At 39.1% G+C, this 15,606-nt stretch overlaps 1 protein-coding gene across 1 annotated transcript; it reads right to left on the bottom strand.

The window, feature by feature from the left end:
- Positions 1-306: 306 nt before the first annotated feature.
- LOC110949569 (dnaJ homolog subfamily C member 7-like) lies at positions 307-14,142 on the bottom strand. The gene is made up of 14 exons (XM_022191700.2): positions 14,013-14,142; positions 10,704-10,792; positions 10,099-10,223; positions 9,877-9,990; positions 9,681-9,755; positions 9,102-9,220; positions 8,841-8,994; positions 7,690-7,854; positions 7,371-7,462; positions 7,201-7,274; positions 6,950-7,096; positions 6,680-6,835; positions 1,839-1,913; positions 307-1,737 (listed from the first exon to the last, which is right to left on the bottom strand). Exons 1-14 carry the CDS (start codon positions 14,081-14,083, stop codon positions 1,700-1,702), a joined length of 1,494 nt encoding a protein of 497 aa, XP_022047392.1. The 5' UTR covers positions 14,084-14,142; the 3' UTR covers positions 307-1,699.
- Positions 14,143-15,606: the final 1,464 nt, after the last annotated feature.

The raw sequence follows: 15,606 nt of genomic DNA, 5'->3' as shown, positions 1-15,606 counted from the left end.
TCTATAAACAGTGATGAAATATGTATTCCCATCCTGTAATAGCAAGTTAGTAATACCACAGTCTAAAAATAACCACAGATAAAACTCTTGTGTTCACTTTAAAGCAACATTATCATAAGAAAACAATTACTCATCAGGAGAAAGTGCCCCCTGGCTACTGTTGCACTTAAATGTAATCAAAATTATACATTTTTTGCCAGGTTATGTTGACCTAATTCACATTACATTTCTGGATATTCTGTTCAGTAGCCAGAGGAAAAGCAATTAAATCCAAATATCCCACAATTTAAGAAAAAAAGCCAGCACTACAGTAAAAGACGAGCCTTTATTTTCACAATTTAAAAAAGCATGTCTTGTTAATACTGTAACAAGTTTTAAAAATGATACATAGATCAGTGACAGAACAATTAACAGCAGAAACTTCCGCCCTACTATCAGCGCCCCTGTGAACAGGTGGAACAAGTAGGGGAAGGGCTGTACTGACCAAACGTGCATGACAAGAATGGGAGGATAACAGCTAGGCATGACTGATGGCATGAAACCAAATATAAGTCTTTCATGTTAGACATGACGACGATTTTGTTTACGGGCGGGACATGACAAAGTTTTCCTATGGAACAGCACAAAAATAAAAACAACAACAAAAAAAACACTATACAAGTGTAAATGCTGCCTTTTTCAATTAGGATGTGACTTGCTCTACAGCGACTGATGTAGCTTTCACTGTAAGAAGCTTTACCGATTCTTTTAAGGCACCACTTTTGAATGAATTTGAATTGGAGTAGTCGAACAGATGTGTGGTTTGTGTTCAGTCGAAGTGTTTGTCAAATTGCTTTCAGCAGAAATAAAATACCTGTAAATGTATTGTGATTTTCATTTGTTTCATAGAAAATAATTTGAGAGCAAAGAGGATACATGGAAAACATTTACAAATGAGTCTCTTTAAAAAAAAAAAAAAACGGAGGAAGACAAAGACCACTGGCATTCTGCTGCATACATTTTGGGATATTCAGTACAATAAATATACACAGACTGAGGGAAGACCGAAGAAAACGTTTGAACACATAATGCTTTACATTCGAGTCAAATATACAATGCAGCATGGAGAAGAAAGAAAAACCCTGCAAGTCGATACTATATTTGGCAAGTGAGCCAATAGAACCTGGACACATACTCGCAAGAGAACAGCGTTGTCCTAAACAGGCTGTCCTGAGGTCAGTTTTGACATTGAACTTCCACAGCACACTGACTCTTGCTCGATGGAGACATGCCTAGGGGAGCCTTAAAGATGTATACATTGTTATGTCCTCTAAAAATAGTCAACCATCATTCTTTTAAATGTCCTCACTACTGATCACCTTTATGATGGCCGAGACAGTTTTATAAGATTAGATTTCATCATCATAAAAGTTAGCTTTGGCAAAAGAAACATGCTCTGATCAGCTGATCCAAATCTCTTCAAAAAGAAGGACTTAAATGTTAAATCATAACTAAAATCTCTGAATTATCATTCCCAGTGTCCGTTAGCATCAATGTAGGGAAAAAATTTAAGAGGGAACGCAATAATCAGAGACCTGCTGAGAAAGAATAGTGGGGAGACGTTGCACTCAAGAGTTTGAGCATCGTGATGTGACTGTGGGTCCAACTTGATGTTTTTTTCCCTCTGCAGGGCTGCATTTTCCCCACACACTCCTTCGCTTTAACCAAACTGGAAAAAGAAATTACCAGGACCAGAGTCTAAAAGGGAAAAAGGACGTTAGTTAATCAGATGCACTTACTCCGAGTGACTCTTCAATGCTTTAACAAATGTAAGTCTATCTAAACGGGAACAAACATACCTGGACTGGAATCGAAGCTAAATCCTCCACCATGGCCACCAAAGAAAGCCCTGAAGATGTTGTTTGCATCAAAGTCTGGAGAGAAAACAAAAGGCACATAGAGCAGGGTTAGATGGTGACGATGACATTCAGAAAGAGCTGAGAGTGAGATTGGGGGGGGGGTCTACATAAATTACTAAACAAAAAAAATAGAGATGTATCAAACTGTTTGACATTTTCCTACACAATTTTATAACTTGCATGACACAAGGGCCACTGATACAAAGAAACAGGAAGTATTTGACTACCAAGACAATGATCCTACTGGAGTACAGGAGACTAGAAGAAATGTCTGATTATGGGCACAATTAGGGTTATTGGAGCCCACTGGTTTCAATGTAATGTTCAATACTGAGGAGTCACTATACGGCACATCATAGCAAATATGGGGAAAATGGATTCCTGACGTTTTCACAGCTTGGGCTTTAAATTTATGTCAGATTCTGTGAGAATTAATAACTTACGAACTACTTACTTTATTAATTAACCCCTTAAGCTTCAGTGTACCGCCGGCGGTACACCTACTAATTTGCATAGGAATTTCAAGAATGTCCGACGGCCGCAAACACGATTATACAAACACTATACGCCGATGGAAAGCTTAGATTCTCATGAATCCGCCGGTATAAACCACTTTCAGATGCGATTACCACAGCGGGTGAGAAAAACACATTTGTCCGACAAAAACGAATATTCATCCATCCGTTCTCTATACACGGCTTCAACGCACACAGCGCGACTCACATTTCCGGGTTTATTATTACACACAAAAAAAAATATTCCACAAAAAACGGCCATAATCCAACCTTTTACATCCAGATGACACAAGCCAGTAAACTATTTTATCCAAAACATGTCCTGAAGTCGGTATAAAATCCCCGAATCGGTCATTTTCAAGGAAATGCACCTCGCGATGCCCGTCCAATATTCCCCGTATTTTTCGTAATTTTTTTATTTAAAAATAGAATATTAGCGATTTTTTTGTACTGAAAACGGCTGGAATTGACTGAAGCTTAAAGGGTTAAAGTCCATAGTATAATAATTTGTGAATCATTTTTGATATATTTAAATCTACCCTTTTGGAAGTTGCTGGACATTTCATCTTGTAAATTTTGCACGATAGATTTTGTCATTGAAGCAGTGAAGCAAAGTCTTTCTTGTCCATGTTTCACCTTGCATTGCAAAAACACTTAATTCTTCAGGAGAGACTAGTGACTTCGCGATATTTTAAGTTAGGTTTTTTGCCTTTCAACTAGGGTCATTACAATTATTCCCAAAGAAGCCAACTGGTGATCACTTCAGCATGATTTTGGAAGGCATGCTGCAGGCAGTTACAGTGAATATTACAGGAAACTTGTGAACTTGTGGCACCACCTACAGACGGAGTGAGTCCACATTTTGTAGAGACATTCAGAGGAACGTGCACTATTTTTGGTTATAACAGGTTTTACCACAGGTAGATATTTTGCTTTATCATGGTAAGAAAAGCACTAGTGTTACTTACAGCATAGCCTCTCCTCTCTCAAAGGTACATGACAGTGTGACAGCCAGACAACATGCCCAATGCCCAGAGTGTGAATCCAAATTCACTACAGAAAACTAAACCTTTATTCATTTTATTTATTTTTTATTATTCATTTATGAATTTTGGTTGTTTTAAACTTGTGCTTTCTCTGTTGTGACATTTACACACGTGGACAAAATTGTTGGTACCCCTCAGTTAAAGAAGGAAAAACCCACAATTCTCACTGAAATCACTTGAAACTCACAAAAGTAACAATAAATAAAAATTTATTGAAAATTAAATAATCAAAAACAGCCATCACTTTTGAATTGTTGATTAACATAATTATTTAAAAAAACAAACTAATGAAACAGGCCTGGACAAAAATGATGGTACCTCTATAAAAGATTGAAAACTATTTGACCAGAGTGACATGATTAACTCAGGTGTGTCATTTAATTGACATCACAGGTGTTTCCAAACTCATAATCAGTCAGTCTGCCTATTTAAAGGGAGACAAGTAGTCACCCTGCTGTTTGGTGAAAAGGTGTGTACCACACTGAACATGGACAACAGAAAGCGAAGGAGAGAATTGTCCCAGGACATCCGAAAAAAAATTATAGACAAACATCTTAAAGGTAAAGGCTATAAGACCATCTCTAAACAGCTTGAAGTTCCTGTGACAACAGTGGCTCATATTATTCAGAAGTTCAAGACCCACGGGACAGTAGCCAACCTCCCTGGACGTGGCCGCAAGAGGAAAATTGATGACAAATTGAAGAGACGGATCGTTGGAATTGTATCCAAAGAGCCCAGAGCAACCTCCAAAGAAATTAAAGGTGAACTCCAAGGCCAAGGTACATCAGTGTCAGATCGCACCATTCGTCGTTGTTTGAGCCAAAGTGGACTTCATGGGAGACGACCAAGGAGGACACCACTGCTGAAAAAAACTCATAAAAAAGCCAGACTGGAATTTGCAAAAATGCATGTTGACAAGCCACAAAGCTTCTGGGAGAATGTCCTTTGGACAGATGAGACCAAACTGGAGCTTTTTGGTAAGGCACATCAACTCTATGTTCATAGACTCAAAAACCAAGCATACGAAGAAAAGAACACTGTCCCTACGGTGAAACATGGAGGAGGCTCAGTAATGTTTTGGGGCTGCTTTGCTGCATCTGGCACAGGGTGTCTTGAAAGTGTGCAAGGTACAATGAAATCTGAAGACTATCAAGGCATTCTGGAGAGAAATGTGCTGCCTAGTGTCAGAAAGCTTGGTCTCAGTCGCAGGTCATGGGTCTTCCAACAGGACAACGATCCAAAACACACAGCCAAAAACACCCAAGAATGGCTGAGAGAAAAGCGTTGGACTATTCTAAAGTGGCCTTCTATGAGCCCAGATCTGAATCCCATTGAACATATGTGGAAGGAGCTGAAACATGCCATTTGGAGAAGACACCCATCAAACCTGAGACAACTGGAGCTGTTTGCTCATGAGGAGTGGGCCAAAATACCTGTTGACAGCTGCAGAACGCTCATTGACAAATACAGAAATCGTTTAATTGCAGTGATTGCCTCAAAAGGTTGTGCAACAAAATATTAAGTTATGGGTACCATCATTTTGTCCAGCCCTATTTCATTAGTTTGTTTTTTAAAATAATTATGTTAATCAACAATTCAAAAGTGATGGCTGATTTTATTTATTGTTACTTTTGTGAGTTTCAAGTGATTTCAGTGAGAATTGTGGGTTTTTCCTTCTTTAACTGAGGGGTACCAACAATTTTGTCCACGTGTGTAGCTTTAAGATGTAAAACACATATTTTCAAAGATAATCTTCTGCTGCTCAAGCTTTTAAAACATAGTGATTTGTTGCAGATTAAATTTAACTGTTACTAAGGGCTGAAACCCAAATCTTTTTGCTTTAACCCTCAAGCGACCGAGTGGGGTCATTTATGACCCCAGCCATATAATTAGATTTGTCGTTTTTATATCCTTTATCCGAAAAATGTTTCCTACCATAAATTTGTCAGTCTACTTGTCCTACAGCTGCTCATAGTTTTTTGTACAGATCGGCCAACTGGTGTGACAAGGATAATGGAAACTTGTCTGGGGTCACTTATGACCTCAGAAAGATGTATAGGTTTTTCACTACTGTAGGCTTTGGTTTTATTTATGTATTTCTACCTCTAATCGCTATATTTCAGTGTTTTGCAGTGTACTATAGCTGGCAGACCTACATTTTTAGCCACAGCTGCCCTGGGGCAGACTGACTGGCTGCCGATCCACTCCTACAACCCTACTGACCACCACCAACATTACACAGCATACACATTCATCCACCAGTGTGAGAGCAGCACTGGAGGCAAGGTGGGTAAAGTGTCTTGCTCAAGGACACGACAGCACATGACTAGGTCAGAGTGAGAATCAAACCGCCGAGCTTCAAGCGTTGGACGAACCGCTCTACCACCTGAGCCACAGCCGCCCCTCATCTAAATACTTGTCTGCATGTTACACTGCACACATACAGACAAGATGTTTGTGTAGATTTTGATTTTATGTACTTTTGATTTACTGTTGAGGAAACAAAAAGGAAAAACGTTTTAAAAGAAGTGGCAGACAAAGCATCCCTAAATAAATGTTACTGTGTTCTTACATATTGTTCATATGGTTTTACTTTAGCTCTGAGTCAAAAATGATTAAAATCCATAAATAATTACAGAAGGATACTTTAGAATATCCATCTTAAAATGCAGTGGAGTGGAATAGGTAAGAAAGCACAAAAAGAGGCACTAAAGTAGACATTCCTGTGTAAAATATAGTGGGGTCATAAATGACCCCAGTCGGTCATTTTAGTCGCTACAATAGCTTGGTTGCTTGAGGGTTAAAAAAAATGCACATGACCAAGATGCGGCTTTCTTCCAAAAATGAACTACAAACAGACATTTTTTTACATAGACATTTTGACTTGTCCCAGCAGGAAAGCCACAGGTTTAACTAATGCTATTAACAGTTTCCACTGAGTCAGTGTAAATAAATAGCTCAATTAATTTAAATATCATTGAAATGAATATTTACCACAGTGTCTTTCCTCTGATGCCACTTCAAAATGTCCTTTATGAAAAAGCTCTGTTCAGCTATCAATGAAGGCTTTTCTCATCTTTAAAAGCACCTTTTTGATGACTTACTAGTGTTTATAGAAATGTATGTTCTTTAAAAAAAACTCTGCAAAAAGCTTATGAGAGTCCAGAGTGAATCCAGAATGTAAATCCAGCCATTAAAAAATAAAACTCGAAGCATTTACCTCCACCATCAAAGCAGCCGTCATCTTCCAGGTCGTGTCCGTTGTCATAGCGGATCTTCTTCTTCGGGTCGGAGAGGACAGTGAAGGCCTCACCCACTTCCTTGAATTTCTTTTCCTCCTCTTTTTGCACTTCTGGAGTCGCTGCACTGTGACGATCTGCAACGCAATGATAATAAGGACTGCTTACAACAAATCCTCGCGATGAATGACAGTAAAATGTGATTAAAAACTGGTATCAGGCATGTGTGTGTAAGAGACCAAGATGGATACCTGGGTGATGCATGAGGGCGCGTTTGCGGTAAGCTTTTTTAATCTCATCCTCTGTGGCGTTCTTGCCGACCCCCAGCACCTTGTAGTAATCTTTCCGTTTGCTTTTCTTCAGCTCCATCTGTGCCGTCTTCAGCAGATGCTTGTGATCTTGAGGGACAGACGAAAGCAAACGATGTGTGTGAAAACCTTATCATCCAACGTGTCGGTTAAGAAAGATAAGCATGAGCCAAACCAGAACAGCAGCAGCTTACCTGAGGTTTTTTCTGTCTGATAAACTTTTTCATAGTCCCGCACAGCTTCTTCATACTGCTCCGTGTCCATGTAACTACGGGTCACACAAAGTCACTCAAAAACTGCACAATGCTAAACAACAAAAGACACAAAGTAGGAAGAGTTCACTTAAAACTTCTAAGTAACGTACCACTGAGCTCTTCTTAAGTAGGCCTTGATGTAAGTGTCATCTAGTTTGATTGCACTGCTACAGTCTTCAATGGCTTGATTAAGTTTCTTCAGCTGTTGATAGATGAAGAGGATAATGACAGTGAATTGTTAAAGAGCCAGAAGAGCCTGAGCACAATGCAAGGATGCTATTTTTAAGCAAATAATCAGACAGTATTATTGATCAAGTGCATTTTACTGTCTTCCACACAGCTGCCAGTGTTGGTGATTTCCGCTTTCCAAACCGTGTCAGTCTGTGGCATGAATAAGTACAGAGCTCGAGTTGATCTGTTGCCTTTTACCTTTGCTCCTGCCGTGGCTCTGTTGCAGTAGAGTTTAGCGTTGGTCTTGATGTTGTTGGGGTCTATCGTCAGCGCCTCAGTGTACAGCTGGTAGGCGGCTTCATAGCTGCAGCTCTTAAATGCCTGGTTGCCCTCATCTTTCTTGGCTTTTAAGGCTTTGGCATTCTGGTTTAGGAAGAGAATAAATAAGTATGTTTCTCTTAGAACATTTACTGAATCACGGATTGAAATATAAGCCATGTAGCTGGTGCTTCAGATATTTTAGCATGTCTTGAATGATCGATGAACTGTATTAAGCTACCTTGTCGTGTGTAGAAAAGCAGATATTGTTCAGTCTTTTTACTTTTGGATTCCTAAAAGGTACTCTGTGGAAAAGCATTTATATTCTTTCTCCATAACACACTGTTTGTATATTTGAAGTCTAAAAACGTGTGAAAAGCATTTTCAGTGTATTTGCAAAGAAAAAAATAAAAATAAAAAATCATTCCGTTTCATCCCGGACAAACCTGATATTAGAACGCCCTCGTTTAGCTCCTTTCAAAATAATTTGTCTGAGCATCACAGCTACTGCAACCTGTGGAGTGTTTAGGGAACATTGGAAAATTGGAGTGTCTATTGATAAGAAAATGTTCAGCAAGTGATGTGTTTTGCCTGCGACAAGGTGGAAGGTGCAACCAAAAGGAGAAAGTTGGTCGCACCTTTGCTATCAGAGAAAAAGTTAGTCTGGAGCCCTGTATCACCAATTACCTTTCAAAACATTAATGTGAAATAACAAACATATGTGTATTGTGCAGCCCACATGTATAGAAACAAAGTCATTGCTCCATATTGCTACTAGTGATCAACAAGCCAGAAGGGTACCCTTCAACAAAGCTGTCTGAACTAGAGTGTAGCCTTTGTATTTTGCCATAACAAATGTAACAGTCTGTTGACAGTAACAAATGGAAAATCTGCAAATATTTAGCATTTCATAATAGCAGTCTAATATTACAACCTGTGATTGCTTTGGCATTGAATCGGGGTTATTTTACCTTGTAGACACAGCTGTTCAACATCTGAGACATGAAAAATAAATTCCAATACTAATTATTTTCTTATAACTTTTAATGAGTACATCTACGGCAAACCACACAAAATAAAAAAGAACTCACCCTGCAGGCTAGTCGCGCCTTTTCATGGTCAGGTGCCATGCGCAGAGCCTGGACAAAGAACTGTACTGCTTTGTCGATGCAGTCCTCGTAGTAGAGACACAGTCCTCGTACGTACAACGCGTCTGCATTTGTGGAATCCATTCGCAGGATATCACTGTCAAAATAAAGTTTTGTTAAAAGAGAGGCTTTCAAGAACCTGTAGATCAAATTTTCTTATTAAAACAGACCCAAAACTCATATCAAACTCTTAACTACTCCTACCTTGCAACAGACTGGGCTTCAGGGTAGCGTCCCAGCAAAGCAAGACACTCTGCCTTAAGGATTTTGAAGCGATGGCAGGCAGAAGCCAAAGCCAAGGCCCGGTCCATACAGTACACCACCTGAACAGGGACGAGAGCCAAATACTTCACTGATTACACCAGGTACACCCAGTCATTACATTTAGACATTTAAAAATATTTACAAATATCTGGAGCCTTATCAAACATTAATATTACAAACAATGTGTCTCTTCCAGTAAAACAAGCTGTTCCAAGTGCAAACAAAAGGTTTGCATATTTAAGCTGACAACTACGAAAGAAACTCTCTGAATAAGTCAGAGACGCACTCGTAGTTGATTTCAACCTAAGAAACATGGAAGTGAAGAATCTGACAAACTGCTATTATTTATACTGGCGTAATGACTGTGGTAATAGGATCTCTTAGACTAGGTGTTATTTACAAACTAAAGACGCTAAGCACTGAAAAAACACCTAAAGCCTTCCTATTACATAATAATACATTTGATAATCAATCGGCTAAGATGCAGGGGAACTATTTTTGAATTCAATGAAAAAGTACCTTTCTGAAGTCCCGCTTCTCGAAGCCGAAATCTGCCATTCGCTCATACTCCAGCAGTGTTGTTGCGTTCTTATTCTGAAATAAAACAGCATTCAATAGTGAGTGACATCTCTGAAATCAAGATCTGTGCTCGGTAGGTTTCCCAATTCAATGCCCGTTTCATACAATGATTGAATAAAGTGTAAAAAGTTCCCACCTCTTGCTGAGCTTCTCTGTTGCTGGGCTCCAGCTCCAGAACCTTCTGAAAGCAGCGACTGGCTGCCATGGCATTTCCCAAAGAAAGGTGGCACTTGCCTTCACGTAGATGCCCCTGTAGCATACATTTATATTTGTCTCACTAATCAGGTGCAACTAAACTTCTGACACAATATGTGGTGTAAACAGAAAACAAGCAAAATCAGGTTTTGCTCAAACCGACCTTCATGAAGCAGTCATCCAGACGCACAGCCTGCTGGGAGTCTTCTAGTGCCTCTCGAAAGCGACAGAGCATCATGAGGGTGGCTGCCCGGTTTCCATAATAACTGGCATTTTTGGGGGATGCGTCTTTAGATTTAGGAAAGAAACAAGTCAGTGTCACACAAACAAACTGATACACAGCCAAATTAGAGATCAACATCTGGGCCTGCCAACACTAGAGCTACATTGACAATAAAGAGATTTACTGCAATGACAGGACAGTTGTCAGTAGCCTTAGATGGAGATCTAAGACTACTGACAACTGTAAATGTGTTCCTGGTAAAATGCATAGAGTGAGCAGGATCAGAAAGTCAAAGGGACTGACTGCACAGCATTTGCTCTGCTGACTTAAACAAGCATTATACACAAGTGTATGACAGCATCGCATACAACAGAACATATTAGTGGAATATTCACTGGATGAGGCGTGCAACGCCAAAATCAAAATGTACAAATCTGCATTGCTCAACAGGACACTATGAGGAAAGACTGAGTGGATGACTGAGGGTGTTTATAATCACCCAACTCTTGGGGAAACTTAATTCCAGCGATAGAGAGTAATCTCACCAATGGCCTTTGTGTAATAGTTGAAAGCCTCAGAGTAATCCTTCTTGCTGTAGAATAGATTCCCTTGCTCTTTGAAGCCTTCAGCCTGACTGGAGACAGAAGAAACAAAAACCAAAGTCAAAATGGCATTTGTACTTCAGGTGAACACAAATAAACCAAAATCATTTGATTAACCAGTCAACCAATAAACCTCAAGAAGTCTGGCATATACACAAACTGATTCTTGCTCTTTAAACACCTACTACTTGACTAAAGCCAGCCTGTAATAAAAACAAAACAAGCAGCAATCTCCTCATAAACCTTTTAATATTGCGAGTTCCACTGGTGACTGAATTCCTCAGTCGTAGTCCTAAGAATGAACCCGACCTGAACGATTTGCATTCATCAGGGAATTTCTTGCAGATGGGTCAGAGTACGAGTGTCTTCAGGGAATCAACTGTGGTGTGTTTCACCTGGAACTGGGACAGCAGAGTAGGGTACACACAGTCCTGACTCCTGATAGCTCCTGTACTAAACATAGAAGTGAAATTCACCTGCTGCAGTCCTGTCAGAAGTGCCAAGTGCAAAAGGGTAAATCAACGCTGAATCACATGAGGAAGAAACTGCTGCTGGGCTGCTTGGATACAGTCTATGGGCAGAAGGTTTTCTGGAGCCGTTTTGATTTAGGGTGAAATAGAAATTTCTACAGGCGCAGCCAAAACCTGTCACGGTAGGAGTCAGTGGTTGATGTAAGTGAGTGCTGCTGTGTTGCAGCATGTGCTGTTGACAGAATTCAAGATGCTGTCTAACACAACTGACTCAAAAAACACACAACAAACTGAACTATGCAAACAACAACATCCACATAAATATCTGTAGCTGATTACATTGTCCCAGAAATGAACAAGTCACACATAACTGAGGCTAACTAGGAATTAGAAACTCATGATTATTTTCAATATCAACTAATCGGCCAATTATCTCTTCGATTTAAAACAGTAAAATAAAACTCCAAATGTCAGAGATGTCATTTTCAAACATCTTTTTCTGCTAAGTAAATGACTGTTGTAACTGACTGGTTATAAAATAGCTGCTAATTTTCTTATCTGTCATTCTACTAATCAATTAATTAACTGTGCAGGCAAAACTGGGAATGCTTTAACATTATTTGGTGTTACTGAATGTAAGGCTACAACATCCACAAAATCGATCTATTGATCCATCATATAGTCTAAAAGAATTCAACAATAATGTGAGATGTCTGTCATCTCTCTGCAAACCAGAGGACAAAGTCACACCTTTAAACTGGCTATGGAAACAACTACTGAATTAGTTGGAGACTCACGGTTTCTTGTCAAATACTTGATATGACACTGCAATCCTGTTTAACACAAAAAATTTACACTTAATTTTTTGTATCCCTATTGTGCACATCTATTTGTAGATGTGCAAACCCACATGCATTCTGCATATGCATAACAATCCAACAATTCTACAACTGTACAATTTCATTTAGCAGACACTTTTGTCCAAAACCTGTAGTAAGTGCAAGTGCTTCAAGTGCGACTGGTCAAAGGTGTTGCCATCAAGTTGCAGAAGAATTGCCAACCGCCCGCCCGCCCCCGCCCAGCAAATAAGTGCTGGGCTTTGGACCACCTGACTTATTCTACCCCTAAGGTGGAGCCGGATTAAGTGCCTTGGTGTTCTCTGAACAATTGAGTCTTCAATTGTCTCTTAAAAGTAGAAAGGGACTCAGCAGAACGCACAGACAATGACTGCTATCTTTGATTAAACAGGGTTTGTGCCAGTCAAATTCAATGCTTTTTAATGCTATACTGTTAAAAACTTTAATGCCATGACCGTGAACTCAACAACTTAGACAGGTTTGTATTTTTTGTAAAAGATGATTTCTATATGAAAACTGTCCCTATATTTCACTATTTCTGAATCCAGAAACCACCACTGACCACCAACAGGCTGTAGTCATTCTCTGAACTCCACGTTTTCGAGCCATTTTTGCTGGAATTTGCATTTCCCAGCTCTCCTTCACCTGGTCCAGTCTGCTGGTACCCAACGGGCCGGAACAATTACCGCAACGCTTCGGCATGTTTACACAGATACACGTATCTGACTTTGAAAAAACTTTGAAAAAAATTTGCTCAGTTTGAACACATTTCCTTCCTTTTTCCCAGACTTAAGAAGCATACACGTCTCTGATGATTTAGCTACGAATGCACGTCACCAGAAAACTGTCTACTGGTTAACCTGAAAATCCACATAATTCTGCTTCGAGTTAAACTGACACTAGCTGCTTGAGCTTGTTAAGTTTCATCTGCAGCTCTATTTCACCACACTATAAATCATTCTGATATACTGGCACATATTTTGGCACCTTGGGTTATACTAATGTAAAAATGGGACGAAAACTAGTGTTTTCTGTTACACGCGTGGTATGTTCCGTTTCTGATGCGTTATCAAAATGAATGGGATTGATTTGTAGACACTAATTAATCACCTAGGATCAAGTAAAACATTCAGTTTCCATTTGATCCAAACGTGATACGCCACATTTCCAAAGAAATGCAACTCAGGCCACATGGATGAAAACAAAGTGCAAGTGATGACTTCCTGCCTTGTGAATCATCCGGACAGGTACAGCAACACGAGCTAAATCTGCCGGAAGTTGTTTGTTAATTTGCTTTGGTTTCCCAAAACGACGCTATCTTATCACGACAGCTACTTACATAAAAGTGGACTGTTTCTGATGTATCAGGAAGCTCGTAAAGTTGTATAAGCACTGCTACTTTGTGCTGAGTATCACGGCTGTAGGTGAAGCTAGCCGACTGCTTGCTAATTTTCCGAAAGAGGAAAGCACCGACTGCTGGTGTCCAACAAATAGATTTAATTCCCGCATTGAAATGTAAAAATGTTTGAACAAACGGCTTCACGAAGCAAAAGAGTCTCAGAATACGTTATTTTTTGGATATCTGTAGCTAACCATGTGTCCCAACAAGACATTTCACCCGGCATATTTGTCTTCCCTGAAAATTGCAAGCTAATATTTGTTTCGTCAGTTAATTTAAGGAGTCCACAGTTTTACTTCTAGTTGAAGTCGTCGAAACTAAGAAAACTACAAAGCGTGCAACTTTCGACAGGCGATAAAAATGTAAGATTTCTAAAAGCTCGCGGCTAGTTAGCCTAGTTAGCTTATCTCCGGAGTGACCGCATTGTTGTTTATGGGCTTTATCAGCTCTCCCGTTTAATCCAGTCGGGTTATTTACACATCACACACAAAGCATAATAAAACACAACCAAGAGATATATATTTACCGTTCCAGGTCATCGTGGTTGCGGAGCTGCTGCTCTGTTTCCACCGGCACGTCGATGTCAACAGCTGCCATTTTTTCTGGAAAGGACGACCACGAATTGACGTCATTTCCGTGAAGACTTTATGGTTTTTAGGTCAGTAAGAAGTAGGCCAATGCGAAAAGACGTACTAACAGGAGAAACACAGCACGAATTTTTATATAACTTCACGTAGCATGTCGTGTATTCAATGAAGGTTTTAAAAGCTGAAAATATTTTACATTTTATTTATGTAAATTTAAGACTAAAATATATTTTTACCATGACAGTTTTACAAGAACCAAACCCAATAAAACTACCTAGCGAAATCCAACCCTTTAGGAGACGGTAAATGAAGGTTCCTTGAATGCTACCTGAAGATTCTACAAATCTAACTTTTAAGGAATGTTCACCAAAAGTTACCTCTTATAGAACCTTCAATTAAGGTCTCACAGAACAACCTCCTAAAAACGATGTGAAACCTTCAGGAACTTTTTGTAGAACCATTTAAGTTATCTTCAGGGACCTTTAGGGAATGTTGCCTGAAGGTTTCATAAAATAGCATTCATGTTACAAAAGATTAGGGTACATTAATGTTCAGTTTTAATGTTCATAGAAGAGTAATGTTTAGTGTGTATTATCTATCCCAAAATATATTAATAATGAATTTAAATAAGGTTTGTGCACCAACAGTGACCCCAACAATGTTCCCAGAAATATTCCCAAAAGGTGTAGTAAGGGTCACAAAAATTATAAAAGAATATAAGTAAATTTTTACCATTTCAAACTTTTACCATTTAAACAATCCCTGAAGATTCCCTAAAGGTCCCCCCCCACACACACACACACACACACACACACTTCCATGGGGGTTACCTAAAGATCTCACAAAATTAAAATTGCAGTCTTTCTATGGTTCCAAAAATCTTTGTTCTAAAATTGTGACAGTCCAGATTCTCTGAAGGTCCCCGAAGGCTTCACAAAATAACCTTTAAGTTATAAAAGATAAGGTTACTAAAAATGTAATGTTTGCTGATATTATGTCTCCTAAAATATACTGATGATTTTCAGTAAGGTTTGTGCATCAATAATCAAACAATTTATATACCATTTCTATTCTTTATACTGTCATTACTGTGTAAATCATAACTAACGTTATGTCTATTTTTTATTGAGTCATTTTAAACGCAGCACAAACATTTCTCTACCGCTCCAATCATACCCTGAGGTTACCTTTTCTTGTACTCATTTTGCATATTACCACTAGAGGGCACTACACTATCATAAAGTACAGAGTGTACTCTGGTGTAAAAAAAAAAAAAAACAAGTCAACAGTGACTTCCTCTTTAGTGTTATTTTTTCCTACCTAAACACCATAGTCTGCCAAAAGATTGACATTAAGTGTGTCTTTGCTTGTGTTCATGTTGGTGTTTCCAAATCCTCAGGAGTTCAGCAGCCAAACATGCAAGTACACTTCCAGAAAAGATGCAGTCATTTAGCCACAGAATGCTCAATAAATGTTCTTTTTCTTTTCCTTCAATAGGAGACAGCATCATGATGTAATGATGTATGATATCAC

Source organism: Acanthochromis polyacanthus, chromosome 19, assembly GCF_021347895.1.
Source record: "Acanthochromis polyacanthus isolate Apoly-LR-REF ecotype Palm Island chromosome 19, KAUST_Apoly_ChrSc, whole genome shotgun sequence".
In the NCBI taxonomy this organism is placed as follows: domain Eukaryota; kingdom Metazoa; phylum Chordata; class Actinopteri; family Pomacentridae; genus Acanthochromis; species Acanthochromis polyacanthus.
The sequence above is the reverse complement of the archived record's forward strand: the minus strand, read 5'-3'. Positions and strand labels throughout refer to the sequence as shown.

What these genes read in the sequence shown, in the direction of transcription:
- LOC110949569 (XM_022191700.2), bottom strand. Translation starts at nt 14,083, where the DNA reads ATGGCAGCTGTTGACATCGACGTGCCGGTGGAAACAGAGCAGCAGCTC. An exon ending in ACAGAGAAGCTCAGCAAGAG is followed by an intron (nt 9,756 to 9,876) that starts GTGGGAACTTTT and finishes GTTTTATTTCAG; the next exon opens with AATAAGAACGCAACAACACT. An exon ending in GAGCCACGGCAGGAGCAAAG is followed by an intron (nt 7,463 to 7,689) that starts GTAAAAGGCAAC and finishes ATCTATCAACAG; the next exon opens with CTGAAGAAACTTAATCAAGC.